A 17,136-nucleotide genomic window follows, 5' to 3' on the forward strand; every position below is an offset into this window, starting at 1 on the left:
ATTATCTTACAACCTAAAGGTCCGCATTTTAAAAGAACTTACAAAGGATAGAAAAGTGGATCTGTTCAAGGCCACAGAAGAGAGCAAATCCCCTCTGTCTCAGCATGTCCACATCATCCTGTGGTAGTCGCAACACTACAGTTCTTCCTTTTTGTTCCACTTTGGCATTGATGATTCTCCAATGAGCTGTACTGATGTCCGAGTTTTGAATCTCAAGTAATGTGAGGACATCCTCCACCCTCTTGTTATTACAATAGCTGGGGAACCTTGTGATGACCTTGACAGTCTTCAGAATCTTGCTGGCCTCTCCTACCACCAGCTTCGACTCGTACAACGTGCCAATCGTCCTCACACTGTCCTCCAGCCATGTTCTCGTACTGGAGGTGACGCAGGTTAGCAGTACTGCACCACCTTTGTACCTCCAGTTTCTCATCTGTGGTCCCACACCATCCTCCAGTGGCCGAACCATATCTGCCAGCTGGGATGCAAGTGAGACCGCATCTTCCTCAGAGAGTTTGTTTTCTGGAAATCCTTCCAGTATGACTGCCATTTGGTGCATGGTGTCTTCACTGTAAGAGAGCCTCTGCTTCTTACCGTCAGATTGCTGGTTCAGATCACCTTCAAAGATAAATAATTATTATTTTGTTATTCATGTTGTAGCATTTATCAAAATAGACAATATGGTCGTTCATACGGTAAAGGCAGAAAGCTCTACTTTAGTTTTAATTTTGATAGAATTTCCTTGCATACACAGAAAACGATGAGTGGTACCTATCTTACCTGTCTAAATGCCTTACAATCACTTTAACATTAATCGCTTAACTACTTATTATGTTACTTATTTCTGGTCATAATGCGTTCATAAATAGGTAATCAAAATGTTATATTTACATAATATTTAGGTATAGGAGCTAAACGTATGCTTAGAATGTTAATAATTATGATATCTACCTATCTAAAATCAATTGTTTTATTACTACAGGACAGGTTTAATCTGTCAATGTTTAAACCTCTCAACTTCTTGGCAGATACAACACAATATTTAACAAACCATTGAATCATAACTCAACGCACAATGACATCATTTAAACATCGATAAATCATTGAAAAATATCAATTAACACCAATTCTTGTTGATAAACATGTTGACACAATTATCTGGATTCTGATTGGTTCTCGTTTGAAGGAAATGAAACCGAAATCTTCAAGTTCAACCACAAAATATTTAGTAGGTCTTTGGGTTCATAAATTCATAATCAGTGTCATAATTTTAATTTTATGGTTGTCATAAATATTTTACATCAAGGAAATTGATGACTCGTGAATTTATTGATTTTTACATAACCGTGCTTCGATCAGTACCTGCCTATCCCTACTTGTTATGTACATTGTACCTACTTAGTCATCGATAAATAGTCTGTATTTAGGTATCTGATGGGTTTGGTGATTTAAAAGAACCAAGTAAACTGATTTAAATATTGTTTTCAGTTTTTATTTAGAGAGAGATTAAGAAACAGATTTAAAATTAAATTCTGGTAGGTATCTAGTCCGTTCAGATGTTTAGAATTTGTTTAGGAAGTCAAAAAATGTTACTTGGCAGGAATTTTTGAACTTAAAAAGCTCCAACGTTCTTCAAGGTTCAAGATATTTAAGAGCCTACTTGCATACATCGATCGCATTGATACTGCATGCAAAAGGAAATGAGTTTCTAGAATGAAATAAACATTAAAGACATACTAATCCTTAAGAACAAAGCTATGAAAGCTTTAGTAACCTTAGAGAAGGGACTCTCCGAACAATAAAACAAAGAATGCATCACCAATACACCATTCACTTTAAGCCAGATATTGGGGGAAACCTTAAAGTTAACAGAGTTATAGGCAGGTGGACTATACCTACATGAGAACCGCCATTTGTTTTTTACGACTTTCCAAGAGTTTCTAAGTTCTAAGCTGTGGGCGCTTTGGAAGCTTTGGTCTAAACACGGTGTAAAATACTATCTACCACCTGGTAATTACATGGACCTCACATTTGATGTGACGTCATCGCGTACGGGAGCGTATGCCGTGACGTCAAAGTTCAAGATTTACCAAAATTTTTAAATGGATTTATCTCGGGATCTAGAAGTCGTGGAAGAAAAAGAAAAGTTCCGGAATCCCTCATTTTCCCAGCTTTTTGACTTTAAAACATCACCCAAGTAAGCGCAACTGTTCTATTTTGGGTAGGAGGTAGGTAGTCTTCCTATGTTTCACAGATGAAGGTAATGGCCCAGAATAGTTAAGCCCTTAGGAGCAAGTAGCTATCTGAGAACTGAGAAATGCAACCCATAATGAGATTTTCAGCACTGAAAACTACCTACCTATTGGGCAACAATTAATTTTTGTAAAAAACATTAACTCACATACTAAATAGGTATAGGCATCTAAAATACAAGTACCTAGATAAAATCAATAATGGCTATGAACGCCCATAGGTATAACTGCTGATATGACCATGTTTACTAGGTATTTACAGGTCAACGATGGGCTATGAATAAACCTGGTAATGGAATACAGAAATAGCTGAAATAAACAAGTAATTATGTGGAATTCGAAAAGATAGACTACATAGCTCTAGGAACCTGTAGTTTAGTTTTTAGTTCTATCCTATTCTCTGCTGGGGATCGGACGGATGTATGATTTCCTAGTTTAGTGGTACTGAACAGGACTAGGTGATGTTTTGGTGACTATTCTGAGGTAACATGGAGTTGACTATCACTATGAGAAAATCGTGGCACTGTTCTGCCTAGCCAGCTTGGAAGGTAGCGCTGCCTTGTGAGCGCTAGGTTGCCGGTTCGATTCTCGCCTGAGGTGAACAATCCTACAGATGGCTTCTCGGAACGGCTGATTCTATCCTATCCTCCTCAGATTTCGGGACGGATCTCTGTCGTTACAGGTCCCTCTAATAAAACCATTTTTTTCTTTATTTCTTTTCTTGTAGGTAGGTATGTATTTATAACACATTTGTTAAATACCCACTCGTTAGCATCATTGTCTGCAAACTGGATTCTCACATTTTGTACTTGAGGTGTTCACTTATGAAACACATCATGTTTTTAATTATTAAGTCTAGTACTATGAATGTACTTGTTCTTAGGTTTACACTAACACTAGAGTTGATAATTATATGCACTAACATAACTTTCCTCAAGTCTCCGTACACATGTGATACTTTGTAATGAACTAATGGTGTGATACATTACAAGCTCATTTATTCCAACTAGTCATGGTCACGACTGTCGAGATTCTAACCGCAAGTATCGCGTGCCAGGTTGTTAACAATGAAACTGATCTATCAAATTATTATATTATTATTTATTTATTAAAACAAAATGTGGGCAAAGGTAAATCAGCTAGGTATGAGTCCAAATTTTGAAACTGATTTCTTTCTTCTTCTTTTTCAAAATCCAAAATACCTAGGTATTCTAGAAGATAGATACCTAGTTGCCGTACCTACACTGCCTATATTGTATAGGCCGTTTTTGGAATATCAAACTGTTTATGAAATAACTAATGTTATGCAATTTCTTTCTGTTCCAGAATGGATCTCAAAGACAAGTGTGCCATCCGGGTTGAAAATGCGTACAAACGGCACTCGTCCAAACTACCTTATGTTCTGGATAAGCTATGTATGACCGTGCAGAAATCAACAATGTAAGAAGGATTATTATAGTGCCCTAAAAGTTATGTCAAATAAAAATGAAGTGTATTCAAAGTTATGTAGGTAGGTACGAGTATATTCTAAAATATATATTAAAAAAATTGTACCTACACACATTTGGTAGATATGTAGGTAGATGTCATTTCTGTGTTTTCAATGTTCATCCAGTTAGTGGAGACGCCAAAACTCCTACTTCGGAGTTAACTGACGAATCCTATGAACGGTATTGAATTGGTACAATTAGTGGAGATGCCAAAACTCCATTATAGTGCTTCATTTAGAATTTTAGACTGTCTTCATTCAACTAGATTGGTAGGACAGGTGGATTCTTTATTAGGAGGAGGTAGAACAAGTAGTCCCTTTATTTTAACAGTTTAATATTACTCGTATAGCACCGTTTTATTGTCTACCTACAAATATCAAAACAAAACACTTTTGAGTAACCAAAAGTATATTTTTAGCCTACAGCACAACGTAAGGTGAATCATTTTTTGGCGATGACCAATGAAAAATGGCTCATGCCATGATCCTGTTCTAGTTCTAGACCTACATTCGAGCAGGATAAGAGAGTTCTCTTTACCCGCTCCTTAGGCCAGCCCCTCACTATCAGGTAGACCTGACAGGTACACCTGATCAGGTCCGCCTGATCAGGTCCGCCTGATCAGGTCCGCCTGATCAGGTCCGCCTGTCAGGGCTACCTGATGGTGCGTGTGCTCATTAAGTATCAGATAGACCTGACATGTGGACCTGATCAGCTGTACCTGTCAGGTATACCTCTGATAGTGAGTGGCTGGCCTTATAAAACTCTCAAAAATCCTTTTTCAAACCGGTTTCCCTTTTCCGTGGTAGAAGATGATTATGTGATATACATCATATATACACCGGTATAGACTTTTAGTGGAGATGCCAAAACACGTGTCAATCGAGATGAACTATAATTTTTCGAATTTATGTTGCACCTAAAAGTTTAATACCTCTGATAGTGAGTGGCTGGCCTTATAAAACTCTCAAAAATCCTTTTTCAAACCGGTTTCCCTTTTCCGTTTTCAGATACAGTTTACTCGGCGCCAGCGGTTGTGGTAAGACGACTCTCCTCAGTTGCATCACGGGTCAAAATGTCCTCAACGGAGGCAACATTCATCTCAGCATCACCAGCAAGAAACAGTTGGGCTTCATGCCGCAACAGATCAGCTTGTATCCGGAGTTCACTATTGATGAAATGATCTGCTATTATGGGCTGATCTACGGGATGAGTCTGCAGCAGATAAAGGAAAAGGCCGAATATCTTCAGGCTCTATTGCACTTGAACCATTTCAAAAGAAAGTGTGGATCTCTCAGGTAATGATATCATTTTTATCAACTTTGCGGCCTGGTAAATCACAATACTAGTTACTCTGGGGTTTCGTCGGTGTGGCCGAACCGCCCAAAAGCCACTTAGACCTTTTATCGAAACACGTCCTAAACGGATCAAAGGTGTTGCCTAAACTTGACCTAATACAGCTAATATCAATACAATGGTGTTTGTATATTAACATACAAAGTAAGTCTGTAGATATTGGGATTACACATTCATGGAAGATTTTGGCAAAAACACAAAATGGCCTGAAGTTCAAACCCATTGAGAATTCAACCGAACCAAATTCCTTTCGATTTCCGAACCCAATGTCAATTTTTCAACCTGATGTAACATGCATATTAGTATTTTAAACATGCACTCATGTTACTGAAGTTAGTCACTACATGACATCTCCTGTATTGTTGTAAAGTTGGCTCGATGCCGAAATCCATGTCTGATACATCTTGGCTCCATGTCCATACTGTTTGGTGTCCTTCTTTGTTTGAAACCAAAGTTTGGTTCCAAATGACGTAATTATTCGGACAGGATTGTTCTTCATGTTTCCATATTGAAAACAGGTCTTAAACAACACAACCCCATGTGGTGAAGTAGTTCTATAGTTTTATATCCGTGTGGAAACCAGTCATTATTCTGGTAACTGGTAATTTTTACAACCCAAATTGGTTTTATCAGGATTTCCTTTTAGACCTTTTATTATTCTCCAAAATATTGAAGGCCTGAGAAAATTTTCGAAATTTGAACCGCTTTCTCATTATCATTATATTAAGGCACATCCTTTCCTATCACTGCCGATCCGGTATTTGAACTTAGAGCTGTGTCCACACATAGTCGATCGGCCATCGATCGATGTCGATTGACACGTCCACACTGCCTTGACAACATGGATTTTCCTCGTTGATCGACGGCCGGCCGACTATGTTTGGACACACCTTGACACCTCCGGGTCAAGTCGACCCTACTCAGCCAGAGGGGCGGGAGAACAGGTATTCAAAATCTTCTCAACTTGTCCATTTTTCTTTCCCAGTGGCGGTCAACAAAGGCGGGTTTCCCTGGCCATTACGTTGCTTCACGACCCAGAATTGCTCATATTGGATGAGCCAACTTCGGGCATTGACCCCGTCATAGCTGAAGAAATATGGAATCATCTCTTGTATTTGGCGGAAAGTGGGCGGACCATATTGATCACGACACACTACATTGATGAGGCCAAAAAATCACACATGGTAACGTAAACAAATTTATGGGACGGAAAAATAACTTTAAATAAACTAATTGAGGGGGGGACTGAGGGGGGGCGGGGGGGATTTTCATTATTTAAGCCTGGATTCTTGTTACTAATGTCATTTCAGGGTACGAGCGACCTGCCAAAAGGTTTAAATCTGCCTAATTGAAGGGGAAAAAATGTAGTTAATTTTACGATCTGTAAATTTTGCATGAACTTAGTAAGTACCTACTGTACTAATGTTCATGATTTGACTTGGACTTCATAATTTGACATGAACCTCCGGATGCAAAGTCACCCGTGCTAACCACTAGACTTTTATAATTTATTTTTATTCCAGATTGGTCTAATGAGGAAGGGCATTCTCCTGGAAGAGTCCCCTCCCAAAGTTTTGCTGGAAAAGTACAACATGAAATCTCTGGAGGATGTGTTCCTGTTACTGAGCAGTAAACAGCAACACGACAGAATTGAACAGAGGCGAAAGAGTATAGGAGTAGAAGCGCACAGAAAGCAAAGCGTTCTGCTGGTAAGTTGTCTTTGTCTGTAAGTACCAAAGAACGGTTGACAGCCGGCTGGCGCTTCGAACTCTTGACGTTCGCGCGCCTCCCAGCACTCTAGATACAAGGGAAGTGTTTAAGTACAAGTTTACATTTTTTTAATATCTTATCAATTTCGAGTAATTCCGTTTCATTCCAGGTTTCCTATGGCCGATCCAAGCCATACAGGAGCACACCCGATACTTGGCCAACTTCTTGCCTCTCACCTATCCGATTGACTCGTTCCGTAGCATAGTGTTCCGAGGGTTCGATATCTTCCACTGGCAAGTTTATTACGGGTTTTTATCCTCCACGGGATGGATTGTGGGCTTGACCCTCGTTTGTTGGATTCTGCTCAGGTATAAGAACGGCTTGGTTTAACCAACCCCGAGTTCTGGTCTGTGGCGTTTAAGTGTCTAATCATAAAGAGGGAAATTATCTCACTTACTAAGCTTTCCAGTTACTTAACCAAAGGGAAGAGGGAAATTATCCCACTGACTTAACCAAAGAAGAAGTTATCCAAAGGGAAGTCTAATCATAGTCTATCGGCCGTCGGTCGATATTGATCGACGAGGAAAATCTATGTTGTCAAGGCAGTGTGGACTTTTCATTCGACCGATGACGTGTCAATCGATCGATGTATGGACACACCTTAAGGATTTTCCAAATGGCTGTCATACTGTTAGAGAATCTCCAATAGAGATATGAAAATCCATCGAACAATCCCCAGCTCTGCTTTGACTTCTTTAGGTGTTATGATCATGCTTGAGAAGTAAAGCAATCGTTTGTGAGAGGCGGCACCACATTCGCATTTGATGTGCTCTGCCGTTTCTGGTGCCGTTTGCAGAGACGGAAGGTTACATTATTAGGAGTAGGTATTATAAATATGTATGTGTCTATATGAAATTACTTGCCACTACTGTCAAGAAGAGTGATTAATGTGGAGAGTAAGGTGTGAGTTGTTGGCATTCGAGGGCAACCCTTGAGTATGAAAATGTTCATGCCTCCACGCTTAGATATTACGTGTTCTTGAACCGGTGAGTTCGAAGAACACATGATTATTTCTTGATCTTTTTCCTTTGTATATTATACTTTACTAACTTTCTATTATTTTATTTTTGTAACTTGTGCTGTAAATACGTTTTTATTTTGTTTCATTACTGGGGTTTCGTCGGTGTGGCCGAAACGCCCAAAAGCCACTTAGACTTAGACCTTTTATCGAAACACGTCCTAAACGGATCAAAGGTGTTGCCTAAACTTGACCTAATACAGCTAATATCAATACAATGGTGTTAGTATATTAACATACAAAGTAAGTCTGTAGATATTGGGATTACACATTCATGGAAGATTTTGGCAAAAACACAAAATGGCCTGAAGTTCAAACCCATTGAGAGTTCAACCGAACCAAATTCCTTTCGATTTCCAAACCCAATGTCAATTTTTCAACCTGATGTAACATGCATATTAGTATTTTAAACATGCACTCATGTTACTGAAGTTAGTCACTACATGATAAAATGGCCTGAAGTTCAAACCTATTGAGAGTTCAACCGAACCAAATTCCTTTCGATTTCCGAACACAATGTCAATTTTTCAACTTGATGTAACAATTGTAACATGCATATTAGTATTTTAAACATGCACTCATGTTACTGAAGTTAGTCACTACATGACATCTCCGGTATTGTTGTAAAGTTGGCTCGATGCCGAAATCCATGTCTCATACATCTTGGCTCCATGTCCATACTGTTTGGTGTCCTTCTTTGTTTGAAACCAAAGTTTGGTTCCAAATGACGTAATTATTCGGACAGGATTGTTCTTCATGTTTCCATATTGAAAACAGGTCTTAAACAACACAACCCCATGTGGTGAAGTAGTTCTATAGTTTTATATCCGTGTGGAAACCAGTCATTATTCTGGTAAACTGGTAATTTTTACAAACCAAATTGGTTTTATCAGGATTTCCTTTTAGGCCTTTTATTATTCTCCAAAATATTGAAGGCCTGAGAAAATTTTCGAAATTTGAACCGCTTTCTCATTATCATTATATCAAGGCACATCCTTTCCTATCACTGCCGATCCGGTATTTGAACTTAGAGCTGTGTCCACACATAGTCGATCGGCCATCGATCGATGTCGAAAAACAAGTCTAAAACAACACAACCCCATGTGGTGAAGTAGTTCTGTAGTTTTATATCCGTGTGGAAACCAGTCATTATTCTGGTAACTGGTAATTTTTACAACCCAAATTGGTTTTATCAGGATTTCCTTTTAGACCTTTTATTATTCTCCAAAATATTGAAGGCCTGAGAAAATTTTCGAAATTTGAACCGCTTTCTCATTATCATTATATTAAGGCACATCCTTTCCTATCACTGCCGATCCGGTATTTGAACTTAGAGCTGTGTCCACACATAGTCGATCGGCCATCGATCGATGTCGCCCGGCCATTCTCATTCTGGTGATCTTCTATATGCCCTTCCTCTTTACGACGAGTGCTCTGATCATGGAGAAATCCAAAGGCATTATCGAGAGGAGTATTATCGCCGGTAAGGAAGTGGTGTAACCTCATACCTCAGTCCCGCAGGGGGGTTAGTGGTTATCTTTATAGATGTGCTCAAATTTCAATGATCCATTGCAAACTCTTGGAAAAATGGTGTTCCATTAGCCAATATTTCATGCTGGTGGGTTAAAGAGTAGAGTTGTTCAAGGAACAAGCCACTGCATTTGCTGTTTTGTAATATGTAGGTATGTATTGAATTTTGCTAATTTCAGGCCACCAGTATCAAAAAGTTAGAGTCAGATTTTAATCCAGAATTCCTCATAAGGATGATACGTGACCATCAAGTGTGATCACTCTAATTAGAAAGATTCTGAAAAGTATTTAATAGATATATATACCTAAGTCAATCGTTCCCAAGAAGATGGGCCTATGTTATTTTTGCTACTAACATTCAAGTATTCTTAAACCAAACCAAAGATGACAAAAGAATAGCCTCTCGCCATCATAATTTACCTGAAAATAGAGCAGGAGGAGGGAAAAATAACACTACACCCCAATCTTGGAGAGGACTAAAAAGTCCCTGGATCTGTTGACCTGACCATTAGACTTTTCAGTCCCTCGACCACAACGGACTGAAGACTGAAAAGGCCCTTGACCACAAAACAGTCTCACCAATGTTTTGTGTACATATTTTGTTGTCTGTTAGTAAATACATATAATGGAACAACTTGTTCTAAGCTGACAGTCTTAATAAAGCACTACTTATAATTGACTTTTCAGTCGCTGGACCACAACGGACTGAAAAGTCCCTTGACCCCAAAACAGTCCCATCAATATCTCGTATATTCTGTTGTCTATTAGTATAATTGAACAATTAGTACAATGGAGCAGTTGCAGTTGGGTAAAAATTATGAATAAAAGGTCGATTCCTACGTAAAAAGTTGTGAAAAATCCAAATCCGAAGTCAAAACTCCGAAAAAGTAACTTTAAAAGGTCGAAAATTTAATTTTTAATTGCCGTTCTAATTAAAAAGTTCAAAGAGTGGTGACGTCAGACTTAATGTCAAAATGCGCAGAAACGCTTGCGCACAAAAAAACGAAGCGGGAGTCATGAATTATGACGTCATCGCCTACGGGAGCATATGCCGTGACGTCAAACTTTACGATTTACCGGTATTATTTAAATCGATTTATCTCGGTATCTAGAAGTCGTAGAAGAAAAAGAAAAATTCCATTGGTCCTCATTTTTCCTGCTCTATGACTTTGAAACATCACACAAGTAAGCGCAACTGATCTATTACTGTAATGCCCACCACTTACGCTCAGACCGCATGACTGTTCTAACTACACACACAGTTCAAGATACTTTGCACTTTGCTGAGTCTGTGGTTGAAGTGGTGATCCACATTATTAATAGCTCTTGCAACGTTCGTAAATGGGAAAGGATTTATGGTACCGAGCTCTTGAGGTGTCTAATGTCTAACATACTTGAGTCTCGGGTACCTACCTATTACTATTGTACAGTTGAGACTTTACTCAAAATTCAATTAGGTAGTCTACACTAAAAATGTCATCTAGGTAAGTACCTCTGTATCTAATAGAAGAGCGTCTTCAAAATGACCTTTGACCGAAAACCACTTTCGTTTTTTGCAGGAAAAGTTCGAGTTGCCCAGAAAATGCAAGCGGTCTTTGCAAAGCAAGGAGTACTTCCGAGGGAGCAGGATGAAAGCTCAAATTTGGAAGCATCTACTTTGGATGAAGGGCAACCCAGGGTGAGAAAAAAATTAACTCTCTCTAACTCTTGTGACAAGTCTAGAGGAAAAATTAGTGGAGATGCTAAAACTCCCAATAGTCCGAATCATTTCACTAGGGTAAAACTTTCGTTATGTGTTATGAGTAGAGATGCCAAGGTACTACGTACTAGGCATGATCAATTTTACTCATATTTTCTTTTCGGTATTTCCCTTCTTTTGAAGCTTGTTTCCTTCTTTTGATAAAACATGGGATATTCAACATGGAATGCCATCGAAATTGGTTTCGTTTCCTTTTGTAAATCACCTTTCAAGTCACAAAAGATCTGATTAGATCGCTACGACAAAGGACGTTTACAGCAACGACTCGGGAGTAAACGGATTGAGTCCCATCGACCTTTTTTTTTAACAAGTTGAGTCCCGATAATTTTAGAATTCAGTCCATTTAGTGGACTTTAGTTTCACCAATAACTCACCCTCTTTCTCTTCTATATCTCCAGGGTGATGGCCTTCATGACTGTGCCTCGGGATGAACTAGCGGGATTCCGGAGCGAAGCGACGGAATTCAGCTAGTTTTACTCATATTTTCTTTTCGGTATTTCCCCTCTTTTGAAGCTTGTTTCCTTCTTTTGATAAAACATGGGATATTCAACATGGAATACCATCGAAATCGGTTTCGTTTCCTTTTGTAAATCACCTTTCAAGTCACAAAAGATCTGATTAGATCGCTACGATACAGGACGTTTACAGCAACGACTCGGGAGTAAACGGATTGAGTCCCCTCGACCTTTTTTTTAACGAGTTGAGTCCCGATAATTTAAGAATTCAGTCCATTTAGTGGACTTTAGTTTCACCAATAACTCACCCTCTTTCTCTTCTATATCTCCAGGGTGATGGCCTTCATGACTCTGGTCCCCATGCTGTGTATATTGTTCTTCAACTGGGCAGTCGGCCACATCCCCGATCAAATGCCCCTAGGCGTTGTCAATCAAGAGGCCAGCTTGTCCTACTGTGATAGTAGAACCCCTCAGCGAATCAACTGTACGTCCAGCGACTACTTTAGTTGTATCTACTTGGAGAAACTCAGGGAACAGTCCATACGTTTGGTAGGTATGACGCGTTATCTGACCCACCTGTAGAATTGAGGATTGGGTGATGAGGGGTACAGCGACGGAACCAATAGAGGGAACTGTAACTGCTAAGGTCTTATCGTACCGAAATCTAAGAGAGCAGGAAAATAGGATAGGACTTAGGAGAAAGCCAGTCTTTCCGAGAACGAACATTATCCGTTCAGGATAAAATCCGCCCAGGGTAGGAATCCGGTCGATATTGATCGACGAGGAAAATCTATGTTGTCGGGGTAGTGTGGACGTGTCATTCGATCGATGACGTGTCAATCGATCGATGTATGGACACACCTTAAAGATTTTCCAAATGGCTGTCATACTGTTGGAGAATCTCCAATGGAGCTTTAAGAATCCATCAAACAAACCCCAGCTCTGCTTTGACTTCTCGGTCGATATTGATCGACGAGGAAAATCTATGTTGTCAAGGCAGTGTGGACGTGTCATTCGACCGATGACGTGTCAATCGATCGATGTATGGACACACCTTAAGGATTTTCCAAATGGCTGTCATACTGTTGGAGAATCTCCAATGGAGCTTTAAGAATCCATCAAACAAACCCCAGCTCTGCTTTGACTTCTTTATTTGTTATTATGATCCTTGAGAAGTGTAGTTGTCGTTTGTGAGAGGCAACACCACATTCGCACATGATGTGTTCTTCCGTTTCTGGTGCCGTTTGCAGAAGGTTACATTATTAAGAGTAGGTATTATAAATATGTATGTGTCTATATGAAATTACTTGCCACTACTGTCAAGAAGAGTGATTAATGTGAAGAGTAAGGTGTGAGTTGTTGGCATTTGAGGGCAACCCTTGAGTATGAAAATGTTCATGCCTCCACGCTTAGATATTACGTGTTCTTGAACCTAATATTCGCACATGATGTGTTCTGCCGTTCCTGGTGCCGTTTGCAGAGACGGAAGGTTACATTATTAGGAGTAGGTATTATAAATATGTATGTGTCCATATGAAATTACTTGCCACTACTGTCAAGAAGAGTGATTAATGTGGAGAGTAAGGTGTGAGTTATTGGCATTTGAGGGCAACCCTTGAGTATGAAAATGTTCATGCCTCCACGCTTAAGTAGATATTACGTGTTCTTGAACCGGTGAGTTCGAAGAACACATGATTATTTCTTGATCTTTTTCCTTTTTATATTAAACTTTACTAACTTTCTATTATTTTATTTTTGTAACTTGTGCTGTAAATACGTTTTTATTTTGTTTCATTGTACCCAAATCTCTTCTGATGTTCCTAATCCCTCTCTGTGATATCTCCGAATATTTCAACATGGACTTTTTGGAAAACAAGAGTTCCCATTAGAGTATTTAGATTTCCAAGGAGTCTTTTCTATGTAACTTTTCACGAGAAATCGATTGGTGTACATCTATTGTATACATTGAAATGTAACCACTAGAGTCTAAATAAATAACTAGTAATGGAATGTAAAAAAAACTTACTTCATAAGCAAGGCACGGATATGGGACTCCTCTACTGTCGGAAACAGGAGACTAATCTTGAGAATGGAGTCATCTATATTGTATGTGGAAATGGAATAGTCCCTATACACGGAGCTGGAGCCTAGAGGAAAGGACGAGAGAGAAAACTAAAACCATGGTCAGTACAATATTTTGTATTGGCCTGTCTTAGCGTTAAATCTGTGTTAACTTCCGTCCTTAATTTTTCGACAGGAGTTTATCGTCAAACCTGTCTCAACTTCCGTTCCATTTTTACTTTCCTTCTCCTATAGGAAGGAAAGTAATGTACCTAATAGGGTCAAATTTTTTATAGAGGTTTATCGTCACTGTATAAGACTTCCAAGTTTTTCAGTGACGGGAGTTTTCACCATTCGGTGACAAACTACTCACCTACTCACATTAACCTCACCCAGCCTGAGTGGGGCCGGGAAATACCAGTAGCACGCGATAGCCCAGACGGTCACCCATCCAGATACTAACCACGCGCAACGTTGCTTAACTTCAGTCATACACTGGGAACTGGTACATTCAACGTGCCATCGCCGCTGGATAAAAGATCACTGTCATTGTAACTGGCCAGCCTAGTTAGCTTAGTTGGTAGTGCGTCTGGTCCTCCAGCCATGTTCTCGTACTGGAGGTGACGCAGGTTAGCAGTACTGCACCACCTTTGTACCTCCAGTTTCTCATCTGTGGCCCCACACCATCCTCCAATGGCCGAACCATATCTGCCAGCTGGGATGCAAGTGAGACCGCATCTTCCTCAGAGAGTTTGTTTTCTGGAAATCCTTCCAGTATGACTGCCATTTGGTGCATGGTGTCTTCACTGTAAGAGAGCCTCTGCTTCTTACCGTCAGCACTTGAGGAAGTACTGACGTCAGAGCATGCCCTCTTGTCAGAGGTTCCTGCCCCTTCAGCTTGAAGTGTTGGAGGCTGTTGGGTTCCAGAGGTAGACGGCCCCGATTGTGTAAGCAATCTGGCCTCTCTTTCCCTCTTCTTCTGGCCCTTTGACACCCAGGTACCAGCAGCTTTTGCAGCCCTTCGTCTCTCCGCGCGGAGTTGGAGGCTGTTGGTATCCAGAGGTAGACGGCCCCGACTGCGTAAGCAATCTGGCCTCTCTTTCCCTCTTCTTCTGGCCCTTTGACACCCAGGTACCAGCAGCTTTTGCAGCCCTTCGTCTCTCCGCGCCTGTCCTCTTCACAGGGGGATGGGTTCCCCCCTGTGATGAGGCCACGCGTCGAAGCTCCGTGGGCTGTTGTTCACTGCTAGCAGAGGTGATGGTATCAACATTCATCTGTGTAGCAGAGTGTGTGTTTGCATCTTTGTACAATTGGTATGAAGGGTACTCCACTGGAGTTCCCTCTTCATGAACTATCGCTTTGAGATCAACAGCCATCTGTGTAGCAGAGTGTGTGTTTGCATCTTTGTACAATTGGTATGAAGGGTACTCCACTGGAGTTCCCTCTTCATGAACTATCGCTGGATCGTCATGCTCAGTATGAGCTCCCGATCTCAGCCCGGTGGTCTGCAACAACGTGTCACACTCAACTGGAGTCCCCACGTTGTCCAAATCACCCCTCATCATCGTATTAGGAATCTGCAAATCAGGCCCCCCAGAATCCAAGGCCATTGACGGGGACGAATCCACGCCGTGGGATTCAGAGCTCATGCTCCTACCCACCTGGGGTAATTTGTTTTCATCAGCAGACATTATATCCATGAATTTGGTTGTTGTCGGGGTGTTCTCCCCGGTTTTTCTGTCGGGGTTTTCTCCCTTATCCTTTGGTGGCGCCGCTCGACCTTAACCCGCAAGGAAACGGGGCCCCCGTGTAGCGTTGGCCTTTACATGAGATGATGCACTCTCATGCAAAGTGTACACCCCCACACCAGGCTGTGAGGTGCTACTCCGAGGTAACTCCTGGTGCAAGAGATCGATATGTGAGTGGCCTAACTGTCACAGATTCTGTGCATATCACTGTGACACTTTGAACACTCAATCGTCTCCTGCACCATTCGCTAGGAGGTCTCCGGACGACAAGTCATCCAAAGACATCCCTTCGTGGGGGAAAAGAAAAAAAGAAAAGATTTTCTTCTGACGTTCAATCGTCTCTCGCACCATTCGCTAGGAGGTCTCCGGACGACAAGTCATCCAAAGACATCCCTTCGTGGGGGAAAAGAAAAAAAGAAAAGATTTTCTTCTTCAGTTGCATAAATAATTTGTATTTCTTAACACAGAAGGAATGACTAATTAATACTGATAAATAAAGAAAAGATTTTCTTCTTCAGTTGCATAAATAATTTGTATTTCTTAACACAGAAGGAATGACTAATTAATACTGATAAATAAACATTTATTACTATGGACATAAATCTAAAGCCTGTACACTCTTTCCATGAGGAGGCACCCAGAGGTGTGTATTTCTTAGCCTCAATATCAAATGCTCTCAATAAGAGTGTACATCAGCCCTTTCATTTACAATAGTGAGATCATGAAGAAAATAAAAATTAAATGTCAAGTCTTAAAAGGAAATAAAAAGTCAAAATTAACACACAACAATTTTACACCTAAAGAAAATCAAAAGATAAAATAAAGAAGTAATACAACCGAAGCTGAGGCACTTCCTGACTTGTTGGATACAAAATCAATACTGCCAAAGCCGCAGTCTCAATTTGGAAGAATCGGACACTACCTGTAAATTCAAAAAATCAATTCATCAGCCTTCAAAAAGTGTTCACACAATCTACCACTCTTTAATACACTATCTCTAACTAAAAACACTTTATACAGTCGTTAAAAAATACATTGGAATGACTATTCAGATACCAATTTATCAATGGTTTTAAAAAAAAAGTGCAATCAAGAAAGTAATACAACCGAAGCTGAGACACTTCCTGACTTGTTGGATACAAAATCAATACTGCCAAAGCTGCAGTCTCAATTTGGAAGAATCGGACACTACCTGTAAATTCAAAAAATCAATTCATCAGCCTTCAAAAATTGTTCACACAATCTACCACTCTTTAATACACTATCTCTAACTAAAAACACTTTATACAGTCATTAAAAAATCCTCTATCTTGGACTACACTACAAGAGCTACCAAATGCATTCTGGAAAAAGTAGAGCAAATAAACACAAACGGAATAAAATTAGCAAATTTATCACAACTGCACAAACTTCAAATCAAAGCTGATCAACACTTTTAAATGACTTTTTAGACATTTCATTTTTTGTCAGATTTTGTTTTATTTGTTCGCTCTGCAAGCTTGCATTTGAATCAAATCAAAAGAAAGAAAAAATGCAAATAAATATTAACGCAAAAAGAAAAATTAAATAAACGAGAAATAGTGTAGCATGCAAGAAAACACAACTGTTATTGACGGGCGAGCAGATATAACAGAGATAACATTGAGCTTCTTAGTAAGAAGATAAGACATGCAGGAAAGAAGTAAAAAGGAGGAGGGCTT

The 17,136-nt window shown here is 39.9% G+C and overlaps 3 protein-coding genes across 3 annotated transcripts; 1 reads left to right on the plus strand and 2 right to left on the minus strand.

Annotated features, from left to right (window-relative positions):
* Positions 1 to 11: 11 nt before the first annotated feature.
* On the minus strand, positions 12 to 14,578 carry LOC113469457. Its single transcript, XM_026827181.1, has 2 exons — positions 14,507 to 14,578; positions 12 to 581 (listed from the first exon to the last, which is right to left on the minus strand). The coding sequence occupies exon 2, from the start codon at positions 557 to 559 to the stop codon at positions 29 to 31; it is 531 nt and encodes a 176-aa protein (XP_026682982.1). The 5' UTR covers positions 560 to 581; positions 14,507 to 14,578; the 3' UTR covers positions 12 to 28.
* Positions 3,574 to 12,209, plus strand: LOC103514135 (ABC transporter G family member 23-like). The gene is made up of 6 exons (XM_026827180.1): positions 3,574 to 3,692; positions 4,750 to 5,037; positions 6,081 to 6,279; positions 6,619 to 6,804; positions 10,973 to 11,091; positions 11,960 to 12,209. The coding sequence occupies exons 1-6, from the start codon at positions 3,580 to 3,582 to the stop codon at positions 12,207 to 12,209; spliced, it is 1,155 nt and encodes a 384-aa protein (XP_026682981.1). The 5' UTR covers positions 3,574 to 3,579.
* LOC103514136 lies at positions 13,650 to 15,730 on the minus strand. Its single transcript, XM_026827182.1, has 3 exons — positions 14,824 to 15,730; positions 14,262 to 14,690; positions 13,650 to 13,774 (listed from the first exon to the last, which is right to left on the minus strand). The coding sequence occupies exons 1-3, from the start codon at positions 15,386 to 15,388 to the stop codon at positions 13,650 to 13,652; spliced, it is 1,119 nt and encodes a 372-aa protein (XP_026682983.1). The 5' UTR covers positions 15,389 to 15,730.
* Between the last annotated feature and the right edge of the window lie 1,406 nt (positions 15,731 to 17,136).

This window comes from Diaphorina citri, unplaced genomic scaffold, assembly GCF_000475195.1.
Source record: "Diaphorina citri unplaced genomic scaffold, Diaci psyllid genome assembly version 1.1 scaffold1088, whole genome shotgun sequence".
Classification (NCBI taxonomy): Eukaryota; Metazoa; Arthropoda; class Insecta; order Hemiptera; family Psyllidae; genus Diaphorina; species Diaphorina citri.

What these genes read in the sequence shown, in the direction of transcription:
- LOC113469457 (XM_026827181.1), bottom strand. Translation starts at nt 559, where the DNA reads ATGCACCAAATGGCAGTCATACTGGAAGGATTTCCAGAAAACAAACTC.
- LOC103514135 (XM_026827180.1), top strand. Translation starts at nt 3,580, where the DNA reads ATGGATCTCAAAGACAAGTGTGCCATCCGGGTTGAAAATGCGTACAAA. An exon ending in ACCGTGCAGAAATCAACAAT is followed by an intron (nt 3,693 to 4,749) that starts GTAAGAAGGATT and finishes TTCCGTTTTCAG; the next exon opens with ATACAGTTTACTCGGCGCCA. An exon ending in AGAAAGTGTGGATCTCTCAG is followed by an intron (nt 5,038 to 6,080) that starts GTAATGATATCA and finishes TTTCTTTCCCAG; the next exon opens with TGGCGGTCAACAAAGGCGGG.
- LOC103514136 (XM_026827182.1), bottom strand. Translation starts at nt 15,388, where the DNA reads ATGGATATAATGTCTGCTGATGAAAACAAATTACCCCAGGTGGGTAGG. An exon ending in AAGGGCTGCAAAAGCTGCTG is followed by an intron (nt 14,691 to 14,823) that starts GTACCTGGGTGT and finishes CAAAAGCTGCTG; the next exon opens with GTACCTGGGTGTCAAAGGGC. An exon ending in CCAGACGCACTACCAACTAA is followed by an intron (nt 13,775 to 14,261) that starts GCTAACTAGGCT and finishes CCTTTCCTCTAG; the next exon opens with GCTCCAGCTCCGTGTATAGG.